At 45.0% G+C, this 18,667-nt stretch overlaps 1 protein-coding gene across 6 annotated transcripts in view; it reads right to left on the reverse strand.

Annotated features, from left to right (window-relative positions):
- The window catches only part of TCOF1 (treacle ribosome biogenesis factor 1), a 137,009-nt gene that overhangs the window by 5,489 nt on the left and 112,853 nt on the right, over positions 1-18,667 (reverse strand). For 5 of the 6 annotated variants that reach the window (XM_040440584.1, XM_040440615.1, XM_040440606.1 and 2 more), the window contains 6 exons: positions 17,517-17,609; positions 14,417-14,483; positions 13,110-13,180; positions 12,807-12,981; positions 11,072-11,512; positions 10,045-10,160 (listed from right to left, as the gene is read on the reverse strand). In XM_040440584.1, the coding sequence (XP_040296518.1) occupies positions 10,045-10,160; positions 11,072-11,512; positions 12,807-12,981; positions 13,110-13,180; positions 14,417-14,483; positions 17,517-17,609 (963 nt within the window). The remainder of the gene's footprint in view (positions 1-10,044; positions 10,161-11,071; positions 11,513-12,806; positions 12,982-13,109; positions 13,181-14,416; positions 14,484-17,516; positions 17,610-18,667) is intronic. The other variant, XM_040440591.1, reaches the window with a different exon arrangement.

Genomic DNA, 18,667 nt, shown 5'->3' on the forward strand with positions numbered 1-18,667 from the left:
CTCCCTGCATGCAGCCATTCCAGCTGGTGACCGCATGCAGAGAGGGTTCTGTGCTTTTCTGTGCTGCTGTTGGCTTGCTGGGACTTGTGGTGCACCACCACTGCGCTTTTGACCCTTTCCTGCTCAAAGAATAAAAAAGTAAAGAAAAGAAGAACATCTGGAATTGCTGCACTGATTTTTTTCTTCATTTGCAGCTGTTCCAGATCCCTAAACCACCCTCCATCCCTGTCCCTTCCAGCCCCCCCCCCCATCCGTGCGCTTTTTGGGTTTTCTATTTATTTTTTTAAAATTGTCCAGCTCTGCATCACTTTCTGTGTACAAGCTGTGACTGCCAAGTGCTATTCAGTGCATACCTGCCTGATCAGCACCTGGGGATTATTCTTTGCGCTTTTTTTTTTTTTTTTAACATCTGGTTCAGAAAGAAGAAATTGCACTTAGGGTGTATACAGTGGATATAAAAAGTCTACACACCCCTGTTAAAATGTCAGGTTTCTGTGATGTAAAAAAATGAGACAAAGATAAATCATTTCAGAACTTTTTCCACCTTTAGGGCTGTTTCACACGAGAGAGTCCATTGCGGGAATCACGCTCCGTGTGCGAGTGTGATCCTCCGCTCTGGACTTGCAGGAGCGCACGGCATTATCATAATTTATAATGCTATGTGTCTCTGCATGGCCTTTTTTTAAAAATTTTTTTACACAGAATCATAGTGACATAAAGCGGTCAGTATGATTCTGTAGAAAAAAAGGTCAAGCAGAAACACATAGCATTATAAATCATGATAATGCCGTGCGCTCCTGCAAGTCCAGAGTGGAGGATCACACTCCCACACGGAGCGTGATTCCCGCAATGGACTCGCTCGTGTGAAACAGCCCTTAATGTGACCTATAAACTGCACCATTCAATTGAAAAACAAACTGAAATCTTTTAGGTAGAGGAAAGAAAAAATATAAAAATTTAATAATATGGTTGCATAAGTGTGCACACCCATAAACTAATACTTTGTTGAAGCACCTTTTGATTTTATTACAGCACTCAGTCTTTTTGGGTATGAGTCTTTCAGCATGGCACATTTTGACTTGGCAAGATTTGCCCACTCTTCTTTGCAAAAACACTCCAAATCTGTCAGATTGCGAAGGCATCTCCTGTGCAAAGCCCTCCTCAGATAACCCCACAGATTTTCAATCGGATTCAGGTCTGGGCTCTGGCTTGGCCATTCCAAAACTTTAATCTTCTGGTGAAGCCATTCATTTATTGATTTGGATGTATGCTTTGGGTTGTTGTCATGCTGAAAGATGAAGTTCCTCTTCATGTTCAGCTTTCTAGCAGAAGCCTGAAGGTATTGTGTCAATATTGACTGGTATTTGGAACTGTTCATAATTCCCTCTAGCTTAAGGGTACTTTCACACTTGCGGCAGGACGGATCCGACAGGCTATTCACCCTGTTGGATCCGTCCTTCCGCCGTGCTGCCGCTCCATCCCCATTGACTATAATTGGGATGGGGGCGGAACTCCGGCGCAGCACGGCAGTTCGCGGTGAGAGGCCACCGGACTAAAAAGTCGGACATGCAGTACTTTTAGTCCGGCGGCCTTTCGCCGTGCACTGACGTGCTGCGCCGGAGCTCCGCCCGTCCCCATCATAGTCATTGGGGACGGAGTGGCGGCACGGCGAAATAGCGGAAGGACGGATCCGACAGGGTGAACAGCCTGTCGGATCCGTCCTGCCGCAAGTGTAGAAGTACCCTAAGGCCCCAGTTCCAGCTGAAGAAAAACAGCCCCAAAGCATGATGCTGCCACCACCATGCTTCACAGTGGGTATGGTGTTCTTTTGGTGATGTTCAGTGTTGTTTTGGAGCCAAACATATCTTTTGGAATTATGGCCAAAAAGTTCAACCTTGGTTTCATCAGACCATAACACCTTTTCCCACATGCTTTTGGGAGACTTCAGACTCCTGTAGCTCCTTTAATGTTGCTGTAGGCCTCTTGGTAGCCACCCAGGCCAGTTTTCTTCTAGTCTTTTCATCAATTTTGGAGGGAGCTCCAGTTCTTGGTAATGTCACTGTTGTGCCATATTTTCTCCACTTGATGATGACTGTCTTCACTGTGTTCCATGGTATATCTAATGCCTTGGAAATTCTTTTGTACCCTTCTCCTGACTGATACCTTTTAACAATGAGATCCCACTGATGCTTTCGAAGCTCTGTGGACCATGGCTTTGCTGTGGGATGTGACTAAGGGCTCTTTCACACTTGCGTTGTCCGGATCCGTCGTGTACTCCATTTGCCGGAATTACACGCCGTAAGAACGCATAATTTTTTCTTTCCGGATGCGTCTTTCCGGCTTTTTTGGTAAGATACTGATCCGGAAATCCTGAAGCCAACATCAAGTGCTGTTTCGATGGATCCGTCGTACGGATCCATCGAAACAGCGGATCAGTAGTGTACTGATGAGCGGATCTGGTATGTAAATTATTTCTTATCCGAAAATTTCAAGTTTGTTTTACAACTAATAAAATATGCAAGGGACAAACACACACAATACTCACCTCCAGGAGCTTCTTTCACGCCCTGTCTTCTCCCGCGCGGGCTGTCTAGTGGAAGTTTTCGCGCCAGCCAAGCCCTTCCTTCTTCCTGGCGCAAACGCAACTTCCGGATCCGTCGTTGCGTCGTAACAACTGAAGAGGACGGATCCGGAATAATACATTTCAATGGGCTATTATTCCGGATCCGTCGATGCGGCAAGTGTTCAGGATTTTTGACCGGAGCAAAAAGCGCAGCATGCTGCGGTATTTTCTCCGGCCCAAAAACGTTCCGGTCCTGAACTGAAGACATCCTGATGCATCCTGAACGGATTTCTCTCCATTCAGAATGCATGGGGATAATCCTGATCAGGATTTTTCCGGCATAGAGCCCCGACGACGGAACTCTATGCCGGAAAAGAAAAGCGCAAGTGTGAAAGAGCCCTAAGAAATTTTTAGGAAGACCAACTAGAGCAGCTGAACTTTATTAGGGGTTAATCAGAGGCACTTTAAATATTGGCAGGTGTATGCTGACTCCTATTAAAAGGGGTTTTGCACTTTCATTTAACTGATGATCTATCCTCTGGATAGATCATCAGCATCTGATCGGCGGGGGTCCAACACCCGGGACCCCCGCCGATCAGCTGTTTGAGAAGGCATCGGCGCTCCAGTAGTGCCTCTGCCTTCTCACTGTTTACCGCCGGCCCACTGACGTCACGACTAGTATCAACTAGCGTGGGCGGGGCTAAGCTCTATTCAAGTGAACAGAGCTTAGCCCCGCCCACGCTAGTTGATACTAGTCGTGACGTCAGTGGGCCGGCGGTAAACAGTGAGAAGGCCGCGGCACTACTGGAGCGCCGCTGCCTTCTCAAACAGCTGATCGGCGGGGGTCCCGGGTGTCGGACCCCCGCCAATCAGATGCTGATGATCTATCCAGAGGATAGATCAGTTAAATGAAAGTGCAGAACCCCTTTAACATAATTTTGAATGTGATTGCTTAATTCTGAACAAGAGGGTGTGCACACTTCTGCAACCACATTTTAGTTTATTTTTAAAAAAAATTTTTTTCTTCCCTCCAAAAGATTTCAGTTTGTTTTTCAATTGAGTGGTACAGTTTAAACGTCACATTAAAAAGTTTGGAAATGATTTATCTTTGGCCTCATGCACACGACAGTATTTTTTCACGGTCCGCAAAACGGGGTTCCGTTGTTCCGTGATCAGTTTTTGTTACCGTGTGTCTTTGTAGGATCACCAGACATGAAGGAAAGTAAAAAAAGAGTCGTTTTGGTGTCCGCCTGGACGTGCGGAGCCAAACGGATCCGTCCTGACTTACAATGCAAGTCAATGGGGACGGATCCGTTTGACGTTGACACAATATGGTGCAATTGCAAACGGATCCGTCCCCCATTGACTTTCAATGTAAAGTCAGGAGTCCCTATTATACCATCGGATCGGAGTTTTCTCCAATCCAATGGTATATTTTAACTTGAAGCGTCCCCATCACCATGGGAACGCCTCTGTTAAAATATACCATCGGATTTGAGTTATATCGTGAAAACTCAGATCCGACAGTATATTCTAACACAGACGCGTTCCCATAGTGATGGGGACGCTTCAAGTTAGAATATACTACGAACTGTGTACATGACTGCCCCCTGCTGCCTGACAGCACCCGATCTCTTACAGGGGGCTGTGATCCGCACAATTAACCCCTCAGGTGCCGCAATTAACCCCTCATTGTGCGTATCATAGCCCCCTGTAAGAGATCAGGTGCTGACAGGCAGGAGGGGGCAGACTCCCCTCCCTCCCCAGTTTTAAATTCATTGGTGGCCAGTGCGGCCCCCCCCTCCCTCCCCTGTATTAAATTCATTGGTGGCCAGTGCGGCCCCCCCTCCCTCCCCTGTATTAAATTCATTGGTGGCCAGTGCGGCCCCCCCTCCCTCCCCTGTATTAAATTCATTGGTGGCCAGTGCGGCCCCCCCTCCCCTGTATTAAATTCATTGGTGGCCAGTGCGGCCCCCCCTCCCTCCCCTGTATTACATTCATTGGTGGCCAGTGCGGCCTCCCCTCTCCCCCCCCTCTTAATTAAAATCCCCCCCCCCCCATCATTGGTGGCAGCGGAGAGTTCTGATCGGAGTCCCAGTTTAATCGCTGGGGCTCCGATCGGTAACCATGGCAACCAGGACGCTACTGCAGTCCTGGCTGGCATGGTTACTTAGCAATTTTAGAAGCATTATACTTACCTTCGATGTCTGTGGCCGGCCGGGCGCTCCTCCTACTGGTAAGTGAAAGATCTGTGCGGCGCATTGCTTATAGCACAGACCTGTCACTTACCAGTAGGAGGAGCGCCCGGCCGGTCACAGACAGCGCAGGTAAGTATAATGCTTCTAAAATTGCTAAGTAACCATGGCAGCCAGGACTGCAGTAGCGTCCTGGTTGCCATGGTTACCGATCGGAGTCCCAGCGATTAAACTGGGACTCCAATCGGAACTCTCCGCTGCCACCAATGATGTGGGGGAGGGGGGGGGGGGGGGGGGTCGCACTGGCCACCAATGAATTTAATACAGGGGAGGGAGGGAGGGGGGGCCGCACTGGCCACCAATGAATTTAATACAGGGGAGGGAGGGAGGGGAAGCCGCACTGGCCACCAATGAATTTAATACAGGGGAGGGGGGGGAGGGAGGGAGGGGGGGCCGCACTGGCCACCAATGAATTTAATACAGGGGAGGGAGGGGGGCCGCACTGGCCACCAATGAATTTAATACAGGGGAGGGAGGGAGGGGGGGCCGCACTGGCCACCAATGAATTTAATACAGGGGAGGGAGGGAGGGGGGGCCGCACTGGCCACCAATGAATTTAATACAGGGGAGGGAGGGAGGGGGGGCCGCACTGGCTACCAATGAATTTAATACAGGGTAGGGAGGGGGGGCCGCACTGGCCACCAATGAATTTAATACAAGGGAGGGAGGGAGGGGGGGGCTGCACTGGCCACCAATGAATTAAAAACTGGGGAGGGAGGGCAGTCATGTACACAGTTCTTAGTATATTCTAACTTGAAGCGTCCCCATCACTATGGGAACGCCTCTGTGTTAGAATATACTGTCGGATCTGAGTTTTCACTAAGTCAAAACTCAGATCTGAAAAAGCTTTTATGCAGACGGATCTGCGGATCAGTCTGTGTGAAAGTAGCCTACGGACATGGATCACGGACGCGGATGACAATCTTGTGTGCCTCCGTGTTTTTTCACAGACCCATTGACTTGAATGGGTCCGCGAACCGTTGTCCGTCAAAAAAAATAGGACAGGTCCTATTTTTTTGACGGACAGGAAACACGGACGACAAACGGTGCATTTTCAGAGTTTTCAACTGACCCATTGAAAGTCAATAGGTCTGCAGAAAATCACGGAAAACGGAACAATGGACACGGATGCACACAACGGTCGTGTGCATGAGGCCTTTGTCTCATTTTTTTACAGCACAGAAACCTGACATTTTAACAGGGGTGTGTAGACTTTTTATATCCAGTGTGTGTGTGTGTGTGTGTGTGTGTGTGTGTGTGTGTGTGTGTGTGTGTGTGTGTGTGTGTGTGTGTGTGTGTATATATACACACAGAGTTAGGTGTATATACAGTATATCTAAAAATTTCAGTTCGTGTCAGTTTAGAATTTTGCACAATCTGTACGTGCATTTTGCAACCACTGAGCACTGATCCGTAGTGTCCATTACTGATCGCGTCTGCTCAGTTTGCACTACAAGTTTTTTTTTGTGCAGAAAAGACTTTACAAAAAAAAAATATATAATTCTCCCTTTTTTTCTTCTAAATTTAATTTAAAATTTATTACAAGCCCCTTCACGTGTGAAAACAAAACATACACACTCCTCGCACTAAATAAAGGTTTACACATTTCACACGTCACACCCCAATTAAATAAAAATGGCCCGTCCATCCCAACGAGTGTACTCCGTATTGGAGGCAAGCATGGTGTATGTCTCTTCAGCTGAGTCTGCCAGTGAGGGAGAAGAGGATGCCACTTTCCTCTACTCTACCCCCTCATCATCATCAGCTGATGAGGGACCCTCTGGAAGGCGCCCCAGGGCAGCAGCGGAGGCAGCCCCCCTACAGTGAACCCTTATGGACCCCACCCTCTGACAATTATCAGCCCCAAATTCCTGAGTTTATGGGCAACTCAGGAATTCAGAGAGATTGTGCGGGCCTCACAGAAACGGATTTTTTGTAAATGTAATGGTGGCCCAAACCAATTTACACGCCCAACAACTCATTGCTCAGAACCCTACATTGCCATACGCTAGACCCCTGGGTTGGACCCCAGTAAGTGCAGCAGAGATGAAGTTTTGGGGACTCGTGCTCCAAATGGGCGTTGTAAAAAAAAATAAAAAAAAAATGTTAGGCAATTAGAGTTCGGACATTTTCTACCAGACTCCAATTTACAGTAACATGATCCGGAAGCGATTTGAGTCAATTAGGAAATTCCTACATTACAACAATTATTCACAGTGCCCACCCCAAAACGACCCAACATTTGGCCGTCTGTTCAAAGTTAGGCCTGTCATTGACCACTTCAGCATCAAGTTTGCTGAGGTGTACAACCCAGAGAAAAATGTATGTGTAGAGGAGTCCCTATTACCGTTCAAAGGGAGGATTAGATTCCGCTAGTACCTGCCTAGCAAATGGGCAAGCTATGGCATAAAGATTTACAAACTTTGTGAGAGTAGCTCCGGGTACACCCACAAGTTCCGCATTTACAAAAAGGAAAGATTCCCGTATAGAATCCCCAGAATGCCCACCCATCCTAGGAGTTTGTGGGAAGATCGTGTGGGACTTATTGCACCCACTGCTGGATAAGGGTTACCACCTCTATGTGGATAACTATTATACCAGCATACCCCTATTCACGTCCCTAACTGCCAGAGGTTGTGTGGCACAGTGCGTAAAAATCAGAGAGGCCTCCTTAGACCCCTGGTAGGGCAACCAGAGAACGGGTTAAAGTAGGGCTCTCCTCCATGAGAACATGCTGGTGCAAGGACAAGAGGGATGTCCTTGTACTGACCACCAGTCACACTAATGCCAGCTCCACTGTCCCTGTACGTGGTACCACTACCACTGTCCCCAAACCAGTTTGTATCGTGGACTACAAGAGGCACATGGGACGGGTGGATCTTTCAGATCAACTTCTGAAGCCCTACAGTGCCACACGAAAAACGAAAGTGTGGTACAAAAAACTTGCCGTACACATTGATGGCAATGTGCAATGCGTATGTGCTTTTTCAATCTGCAGGCCACATAGGAACTTTCCTTCAGTTCCAAGAGGTGGTTATCAATGCCCCAATTTTTCAAAGCCAGGCCAGGGAGGGTCCCAGTAATTCAGGGTGCCCAGGGCAACATTTTCCAGGTCAAGTCCCCCAGACAGCAAGGAAGGGAAGGACCCAAAAAAGATGCAGGGTGTGTTCCAAAAGGGGGATAAGGAAAGACACCATTTAACACTGTAAAACCTGCCCTGAGAAACCTGGCCTGTGCATGTAGGAGTGTTTCAAAATCTACCACTTATCAATGTAGTATTAATTTAATCCATGTCTGCCAATTCAGGCCAGCAAAGTTCACATTTAGCTGTTTGCCTGCTGTGCGCCCATACATCTAATTCTAGGAACCACCTTTAAGGTCAAAGTGCTTACTACACACCTTGAAAGATTCCCTGAGGGGTGTAGTTTCCAAAATGTGGTCACTTTTTGGGGATTCCCATTGTAGGGCCACCTGTCTTCATATGCGATATCGCTCCTGATTACCATTCCAGCTAAATCCGCTTTCCAAAAAAAAAAATTGGTTTTGGACATTTTCTTAGAAGTTTAGAAGCAAATCTTAAAAAGCCTTCTAACATCCCCAAAAAATAAAACTTCATTTTCAAAATCATCCAAACATGAAGTAGACATATGGGGAATGTAAAGTAATAACTATTTTTGGAGGTATTACTATCCATTATAAAAGTTGAGAAATTGAAATTTGCTAATTTTTCAAAATTTTTGCTAAATTTGTTATTTATTTTTTTTAGAAATAAAAAATAAATATTTTGACTCAATTTTACCACTGTCATGAAGTACAATGTGACAAGAAAACAATCTCAGAATAGCATGGATAAGTAAAAGCGTTTTAAAGTTATTACCACATAAAGTGACACGTCAGATTTGCTAAAAATTGCCTGGTCCTTAAGGTGAAAAATGGCTGGGTCCTGAAGGGGTTAAAGGAGTATTCCCACGTCCGACATTGAGGGCATATCCTAGTGATATGCCCCCAATCTCTGATAGATGCATGCGCAGCTGCCTTCTATTCATTCATATGGAAGCTCCGAACAGTCCAGCAGCAAGCTCGCAGCTTTTTCTGAAGTCCAATTAAAATGAATGGGAAGCGCACCACGCAAGGGCGACCACCGCTCCATTCACTTCTATAGTGCTGACGGAAATAGCCAAGCCAGCGCTCTGTTATTTTCGGCGCTCCCATAGGAATGAACAGAGGGCAGCCACTTTGCAGGCTCTATTCTGAAGTATAGGTGCGGGTCAACATATTGTTCACATCAGCAGCATTTATAATAGAAGCTACAATGCTGTTCTGGATCTGTCACATGCAGACAGCAGCGGTGGTCGACAGACCCCATTTGCTAATAACGAGGGTCCAAAACAGTTTTTTTTTTCTGAGATGTCTGTTTTTCTCTAGTGACCTATAAAGAAACAGCCAGGTATCGGTAAGAAACCTGCACGTCATCCCCTGAAGACGCCGAAATATACGGCAAAACATGTAGGGATGCAGGCACTGATTTTAGTTCAGGGTTTGAGGTAGGGACCCCATAGTGGGAAAGCTTATTCAGATAGTGATAGATAGAATGAAATAGCAGGTTGAGAGACCTGAGAAGCGATCAGGTGTTCCACCCAGACAAGGTCCATCTGAACACGAGATAGAACATATAATACACAAAAGAGACAAATTCCCTCCTGTTTTCCCTGAGGAATTTTAAGTTAGTTCCCAAGAGTCATATGTGTTTTAAACAGTGAATAATAAAGAATAACGTTTTATATATTACTAGTCAGAGGATGCAAAAGCTACGCTTAGGTCCTAGAGACCTTTAAACTTTATAAGGGATCCTTGTGTTTGTTGGTTGAATGTATCGGTTAGCCGTCACTAAAAATAATGGAAGCCTAATAAAAGACTATAAATACAAATCTTACCAGATCCTGGATTTTCTTCCCAAATCACACGGAAATCAGGTGTTACACACTGGCTGCTTTAGATACAGATCTCAGGCACTGGGGGACATTTACTAAAACCAGTGCAAAACAAGAGTGAAACAGTCAACCATAGAAAACAATTATATCGTAGCCCCGAAGGCTGACTGCTTGCTATGGGCAACTGTTCCACTTCTGCTAAGTTTTTTCCCCATGGTGTCCAGCCAGTTGTACAGGTCACAAACCACCCCCATGTGAAACTGTGAATGATGATCGGCAAACAGCAGATACTTGCCTTTTTCTTGGGTTTCGACTGGAGGCTGACTCCAGAATCTGTTGACTCTCCAACTGGAGCAATTAGACTTTGTGATAGTTTCTCGCTTTCGTTTTTCTTTTGTTTTTTATCGTTTTCTGCAGGGACAACAACAACTCTGTAAAAAGCAGGCAAGGAAACCTTTGACACCGGCACCCCACAAATTACAGCTGATAACTTCACGACCCTGCGATCAGCTCGTCTTCACAGAAAGCGACTGTGCAAAGCAGACAAACACTTTAATAACCGTAAAGGAAAAAAGATGAGGGTTTTCCAATAACAATCAGATGGCTGCTGTCAATTTCCAAAATGCATCTGAAGAACTGATTGGCTGATCAATCTCCCCAAACTGTCTCTCCTGCAAGGCTTCCCAATGTAAAAAGTTCAACACCATCTAGTTAGAAAGACAGCCATAACCTTAAATCCTCTACTCCAACCCAAAGTGAGAGACCATACTGATATGTCATAACTGTGGAAAAACTGTAGGACTTGAGGTATCTTAATGGGGTTGTCCAGAATTAGAAAGGGGGTCTGTTTTTCCAGACTCCGCTAGATACACGTAAATTAAGACGAGCTGTAATATGTATAACTCATGGACAGGAGCTCACTTTCTGGGAAAAAAGCAGACCCATAATATAATCCTGAACAACCTCTAATATAAGCACTTAGGCGGGCATTTATGGTCTTAATCTGCCCCCCCCACCCCCCTTCCCCGTCATCAGATGCAACACAATTATTAAGAGGCACACGTCTCTTAATAACTGTGGCATATCTGTGCACCTAAATGGAAACGTACACCAACAAGGCGGTGGTGTAGATTTCAGTTATAATCTATGGCAGTTTCCTGGCTATGCCGGGCCCACACCACCTGCTCCTTAGAAAAGTGGAGAGTGGTGCGTAAAACTCCCAAAAAGTTACAAAGTTTTTGTGCAAGTACTGCGTGCGCCAACATTTGTGACTTTTTGGTGCCAGTTGTCTGGCGCCGTGGGGACAATGAATGCCCCCTTACTTTTCTTGCTCTTTTCAGATTTCTTCTCCTTTTTGGATGGTTTAGGCCTGGCAGCCTCTCCAGTTATGCTGGTGTCTTTGACTTTCTTATCTTTCTTCTCCTTCTTTGCCTTCTTATGCTTCTGTTTGGAGAGTCCATCCTCAGGGGAACTCTTGCGCTTCTTGCTACGCTTCTCTTTCTTTGCAGACAAATGGCTGAGTTCTGTGACACCAGGGGATTTTGCATCAAGAGTCTTGTCCCCTTTGTGTACCGAGCTTGGACTCTCAGGGACAGGTGGTGGTAGACTCTTCTCAAGGACATTACTATCTTGTACTGTTGGTGTTGAAGATGCTACAACCAGAGTTGCCGCTACAGTCTTTTTAGAGGGATTTTTTCTTGACTTTTTGGGACTCCGTCCTTCCAACAAGGCCATAACAGTCTCCTCTTCAGAATCCAGCAAAGCTTTAGAGGGGAGCAGGAAACAAAAAACACTATTAACATATAAAGAAACATCACACAAAATAGAAGCAAAAAATTGCCATCATTAAATTGCCAGAAGTAGTGCGGGCACAGGGGACACACTGGCAGTTGACATCAAGCCAAAAACCTTATTGCTGGTACTTGCCCCTTGCAATAAACAAATCTATAAGCAATTTCCCATCATGCTCAGAGAACCACTGAACTGAATGCATCACATCACTAGTTCTCGCTTAGGCCAACTACATCTTACAGGAAAACTTCCATGCAAATAAAGACTCAATATTGGTGGCATCAGTTTTTAAGGACACTGAATTTTTACCTACAAATCTATAGGTAGAGGCCCATCAGCTAACTGCTGATTGTTGTAAGCTGCTGGAGTTTTGAAGTTTACGATGGGCAGAAGAGGAAATTGGGTGATTATAACAATTTCCCATCATGCACTGTGTAAAAAAACAAACAAAAAAAACAAACAACATACATACATGATTTCTATTGCCGTGTCTGCAATGACCCAAACTATTAAAAGGGGTTATCCAAAAATATAAAAAGCCCCTCACAATGAATATACTTACCGGGCTCCCCGTGCCACCGAAGCTGCTTCTCCCTGTGCATGGATGAGAACATTCGATGTCGGGGGAAGGAGGGGAGCAGCCAATGGCTGGCGGGGATGAGCCTCCCTAGCGTCACCACCCCCACCCCCCGACGCCAGATGTTTTCATCTGCACACGGTGAGAAGCAGCAGCGGTCGTGCGGGAACCAGTAGCAGCGCAGGGAGCCCGGTAAGTATATTCATTGTGGGGGGCCCGGCATATGGGGTGGGGGTGGAGGTCTTTTTATAGTCTTTGATAACCCCTTTAAAATTATAATGTTACTTAATCCTTTCCCATCCTATAAAGAAAGGCATGTCACAGTTGGGTGCTAGTTCATATTACACAGGTCTACTCCTGCCATACCTCGTGTCTCTGAAGGATTAAAGCGAGACTCCACTTTTATCATGTCAATTTTACATCCAAAAATCTGTGCAGATTAATTTCTTGATATTTTGTACAGCAGTCAGAACTAATTTTTCTCTGAAAACGCACTTCAAAAAGACTGCATAACCAAATAGTTCAAAAGTAAAACCCTGGCTGCCATCAGTTGCCACTAGAGGGAGCTTACTACATACTGCTTATATACCAAACTCAATAATGACACAATATACAGCATACAGTGAGCTCGCTCCCTCTTATATACTTAGACATTTACTGCGGGTTCACTGAATCCCAGTATTACTAACCTCCTGGGGTGGCTGGAGAAGCGAGAGAGGACTTTGTTGAAGGCTGGGTTTTAACTCTGTGCTTCTTTTTACTTGAATGTGCAATACTTTCATCAGCCAAAGCAGTCTTATCTTCTTTGTCTTGCTTACGTTTCGTTGATAAAGGTTTTGAAGGAGTTTTTGCTTGAAGAAGACTCTTCGATAATTGGTAAGAAAAACAGGAAAGTTGGCATGAAACTACTAATTACACTGTCCATAGAGAGGTACGTGAGTGGAAGCCATGTATATAGTGAGGAGTAAACTTTACTTATGAGATATACATACCTGAGATTCTTCTGGCTCACTATTATCTGCAGAATCATCCTCTTCTCCAGATGCGGTTGGTTTACTGGGAACTAGAAGACAAGAAATGTCCACCTTTTATCACTCCATTGCTTATAGGTTGAAAATACTGCATACATTTCTTGACATATTAGTCAGAAATCCATTCACCATCTACAGAGCTCTGCCTGAGGCCACCACTGGAAGAAAAATAGAATCCTTCTATATATACACTGTGAAAAGAGATGAGCGTATTGAAGTATTAGGAAATTCGATTCAGCTACCTCGCAGAATTTTTTTTTTTTAAATTTGCTTTGCGACAGCGCATTTCTTTGCAAATAGTGGATGCAATGACACAGAACGGCATTTGTGCTGCCCCCAGTCATTGTACCCCTCAGATGCTGCGTTCATAGCCGATTGTGACAACTGACAATAATACAGTGTAAAATAAAAATGTAATCATATTTGCCTTATCTCTTTGAGCACAAAGACGGCTGCCTCCATCTTGATTGAAGATCCAGAGCAAAATCTTGCGCGGCCAGTGGAGACGTCACCACGCACAGGATTTGGCACAAGATCGTCAATCAAGATGGCGGCTGCCGGCTCTTCGAGCTCAAACAGACGAGGCAAGTATGATTCTTTTTTTGTTTACTGCCATTGAGGGAAAATTGATTCATTACCAAGAGGAAATTCAGCTTTGCGGCGAATCAAATTTTGAGAGTGGACTTCGATTCACTCAACACTAACTGACTATTGAGTTCAGGCTCCCTCTAGTGGTGACCTCAGGCAGTCAGCATATTATTCACATCAATGTTATGCAGAAGATTTGGAGCTCTGCATCAGGAAAATAGAGCATCCACATTTAAAAAAAATAAAAAATACAAAGGAATTAACTAGCAAACAAATTCTAAATAACATCTTATTTTTTTTTTAAAAAAGCGCATTATTTTGATGACTAGGAAAAGTTTAAAAGGAGTTATCTGAGACTATTAAATCGCTTCCCCGCATCACAGCTACTGCTTCTCCCCGTGCGTGTATGAAAACATCTGGTGTCAGGGGGAGCAGTCAATGGCAGGCGAGGATGGGGATGCGCCTCCCTAGCGTCACCTTCGATGCTATGGAGGCTCATTCGCATCTGCCATTGGCTCCCCTCCCGACACCAGATGCTTTCATCCGCACACAGGGAGAAGCAGCAGCTGCGGCGCGGGGACAGGAGCAGCACAAGTTTATTCATTGTGAGGGGCCCGGGCATATGGGGGGCATTTAATAGTCTTGGACAATCCTTTTAATGCATGGTGACTATTACTTACCATCTCCTGAAACTTTGCTATCATTATTTGTAGCCTTGGGGCTGGATAGAAGACACGCCATTTTTGCCTGCAGTAAAATAGAGGCAATTTTCAAAGATTGTCTGAACGATTACATAATGTTATACCCATGTACCCAGTAGTCATAGCCCAATGATAGCCAATCCAAAATATCCACTGTTCTTTAAGGGAACTCTGGTACCAGAGCAGAAGGAGCTGAACAGATTGATATATAGTTTTGTGGGAAGAGATTCAGTATAGCTTAATTTATTAATTAAAAGTCCCCCCCCCCCCCCCCCCCCCGAGACTTTAATACTGACGACCTATTCTCTGGATAGGTCATTAGTATCTGTTTGGTGGGGTCTGACACCCGGGACCCCTACTGATCAGCTGCTTGAGTAGGCAGCGGCATGCAAAGTAGTGGCCTTTTCGCTGCTTTCCCTAGGCAGAGTGACGACATGATCATCTGATACATGGTCTAGGCACAGCTCTGCCCCATTGAAGTGAATGGGGCTGAACTGCAATACCAAAAAGAGCCACTATACAATGTACAGTGTTGTGCTTTGTGAGCTGAGAGAATGCCATGGCGCTCACAGTGCCTTCACAAACAGCTGATCGGCAGGGATCCTGGGTGTCTGATCCCCACAGATCACATACTGATGACCTATCCTCTGAATAGGTCATCAGTATTTAAACCTCGGAAAACCCTTTTAACCACCTCAGCTCCCCTAGCTTAAACCCCCTTAATGACCAGACCACTTTTTACAATTCTGCACTACACTACTTTCACGGTTTATTGCTCGGTCATACAACTTACCACCCAAATGAGTTTTACCTCCTTTTCTTCTCACTAATACAGCTTTCATTTGGTGGTATTTCATTGCTGCTGACATTTTAACTTTTTTTGATATTAATCAAAATTGACCGAAAATTTTGCAAAAAAAATGACATTTGTTGTAAATGTTTTCAAATAAAACTACATTTCTATATACATTTTTCTCTAAATTTATTGTTCTAAATGTCTTTGATAAAAAAAAAAAAATGCAATAAGTGTATATTTATTGGTTTGGGTAAAAGTTATAGCGTTTACAAACTATGGTGCAAAAATGTGAATTTATGCACTTTGACTTTCTGAACACCTGTCATGTTTCCTGAGGTTCTACAATGCCCAGACAGTAGAAACACCCCACAAATGACCCCATTTCGGAAAGTAGACACCCTGAGGTATTCGCTGATGGGCATAGTGAGTTCATGGAAGTTTTTCTTTTTTGTCACAAGTTAGCGGAAAAAGATTTTTTTATTTTTCTTACAAAGTCTCATATTCCACTAACTTGTGAATTTTTTTAATTTTTTTTTACATGAACTCACCATACCCCTCACGGAATACCTTGGGGTGTCTTCTTTCTAAGGCTACTTTCACACTTGCGTTCGGAGTGGATCCGTCTGGTGTCTGCACAGACGGATCCGCTCCCATAATGCAAACGATGGGATCCGTTCAGAACGGATCCGTCTGCATTATCTTTCAGAAAAAATTCTAAGTCTGAAAGTTAGTCCAGACTTTGCATTGAAGGTCAATGGGGGACAGATCCCTTTGAAATTGCACCATATTGTGTCAACTTCAAACGGATCCGTCCCCATTGACTTACATTGTAAGTCTGGACGGATACGTTTGGCTCCGCACGGCCAGGCGGACACCCGAACGCTGCAAGCTGCGTTCGGGTGTCCGTCTGCTGAGCGGAACGGAGGTCAAACGGTACCAGACAGGCATTCTGAGCGGATGCGCATCCACTCAGAATGCATTGGGGCCGTACGGATCCGTTCGGGGCCGCTTGTGAGAGCCTTCAAACGGAACTCACAAGCGAAACCCCAAATGCTAGTGGAACGGACATACAGATGCGGATAGCACATCTACATTCCGTCCGCAAACAAACAAAACAAAAATAAAACGCAAACACGGAAACAAAATATGTTTGTGTGCATGAGGCCTTATTCTATACAGAAATCACTATATTAAGGTTCAGTGCTGCCAAGGTGTGTTTACCAGTTAGCGCATCATATTTAACCAGGGCACCTGAGCGTTAAATGTCTACAGTCGGTATTACCGCTGATCACAGACATTAGCCACAGGTGTCTGCTGAATGAAACAGCAGGCACCAGTGGGTATGCAGCTTGCTCCGGGCGCCATCTTTAAAGACCAGACATCCGCCATATATGTACGGTGGATGTCGGAAAGGGGTTAGTGTGCATAATGTACACTGTGCACCCTTGCTCCTCCTACTTCTGGAAGAACCTCCATCTTCTTCTTGATTGATAGTGCCAAGCCAGATGACTATACAGTAAGCTGGCCCTGTTAATCAAAGATAGGGAGGGGCTGGAAGAAAAAGCATGAGGAGCAAGGGTGCATAGAGTCACTTGGAACCACCCTCGGTGCACATTGCTGCTTATTTGCATATCGATTAGAAGTACTTTTACTCCAAAATGAAGCAATGGATTGTTGAGTGAAAGGTATAAATACATGAGGCTCAGCTAGTCCTATAAGGCATTGGAGATTATCAAGACTTGATCTCCCTGCGCTGGTGTAAGATGTGCCTAATTATCTGCCTCTTAATTAGGGGCATCTCTGCCACTCCATGCACTAGAAACTGAAGTCTACGCTACCTAGGTCCTGGCACAGACTTGACCTATAACATATACCAGTGTCTTTCGCAAACTGGGGCCACACTTAGGACACCCCCCCCCCACCCCACACTTTTTATTTTATTTTTTATATGGAGTAAATAAGTTGTGGACCATAATTTGAGACTTTTGATTACTGCAGAATAGTGGAATAGAAGCATTAGTAAACCCCCCCCCCAGTTTAACAGTGCATTTACCAGTGACAAACTCCCTTTAAGAAGAACGACACACAATGGAAGATGCAGCACTGGATTTTTACAATATGTTCTCTTCAATATCTAGAATTCTGTAAAAATACATTGACCATAACGTTCTCCAGAATGAAATGGACCTCTGAAGCAAAGTCATCCCCGCCATCTAAACAACCACTACGACTTTCTGCAGCCATCTGCTTCAACCCAACTGGTGTTTTACTCCGGTTGCTCACCTTGGTCCTTGAAGTTGCAAGGCTGGATGAGTCCAGTCTCTCCTTATGCTTTCCACGTGATGTTTTAGGGGCGTCTGGTGCAGGTGTCGCTTCCTACAATGACCATAGGATAAATAGTTGGAAACTATATACAAGTATTTATTAATGAGCTGCAGCACAAACAGCCAGCTTGAACTAAATCTATCAGAGCTATTGGTCCAATGAATGTGGAGATCCCTGGATCCATGTGAGGTACAAGGCTGGTTCTATCCTTATTACAAAGAGATTCTCATGTACTATATGATGTCTGATTTTTACAGCAATCACAGCATAACCCCTTTAAAATTCCTAGGTAAGGCTCCAATTAGACAACAGTGTTTTTGCTTCGCATAAAATATGAATTTTTTTGCAGATTGGATGCAAGCCCATTCATTTCAATAGCGTCGCAAAAATGCAGACAGCACACAATGTGCAGCCTGCATCCATATGTCCATTCCACAGTCCCAAACAAAGGATACATGTCCTATTCTTGTCAGTTTTGCAGACAAGAATAGGCATTACAATAGGTCCGCAAAACACAAAACAAAAACACAACACACAAACGTCATCCATATTCTTTGCAGATCCGCGTTTTGTGGACCACAAAAAAAAAGAAAAAAAAAAAACTTACGTAAGGGAGTATATTAAAAGGGTTTATGTCACCAGATTTAACCCCATTAAACTGTCTGACAATAGCGATGTGCTAATGTCAGCAGACCCTAACTCTCCTAATCTTATGCTTCTGGATGCCCCCATAACTTTTATAATATGCTAATTAGCCTCTAGGAGCAAGGGGGGCATTGCCCCTGCTCCTAGAGGCTCCGTTCACCCACCTCAAGTCACGCCCTGCTGTCCTTGATTGACAGGACCAGGCAGCGCTAGTCTCCTCCGGGCGGCCCTGTGTGCTGGGACTGCGCATGCAGGCCCGGCAGGAGAAGACGAATGCTGGCCCTGTCAATCAAGGACGGCAGGGGGTGACTTTAGGTGGGCGAACGGAGCCTCTAGTAGCAGGGACAATGTCCCCCCTACTCCTAGAGGCTAATTAGAATATTATAAATGTTTAGAATTGTGCAGTAACTGGGGCATCCAGAAGCATAAGAATAGGAGAGTTAGGGTCTGCTGACTTTAGCACA

Source organism: Bufo bufo, chromosome 1 (assembly GCF_905171765.1).
Source record: "Bufo bufo chromosome 1, aBufBuf1.1, whole genome shotgun sequence".
NCBI lineage: Eukaryota > Metazoa > Chordata > Amphibia > Anura > Bufonidae > Bufo > Bufo bufo.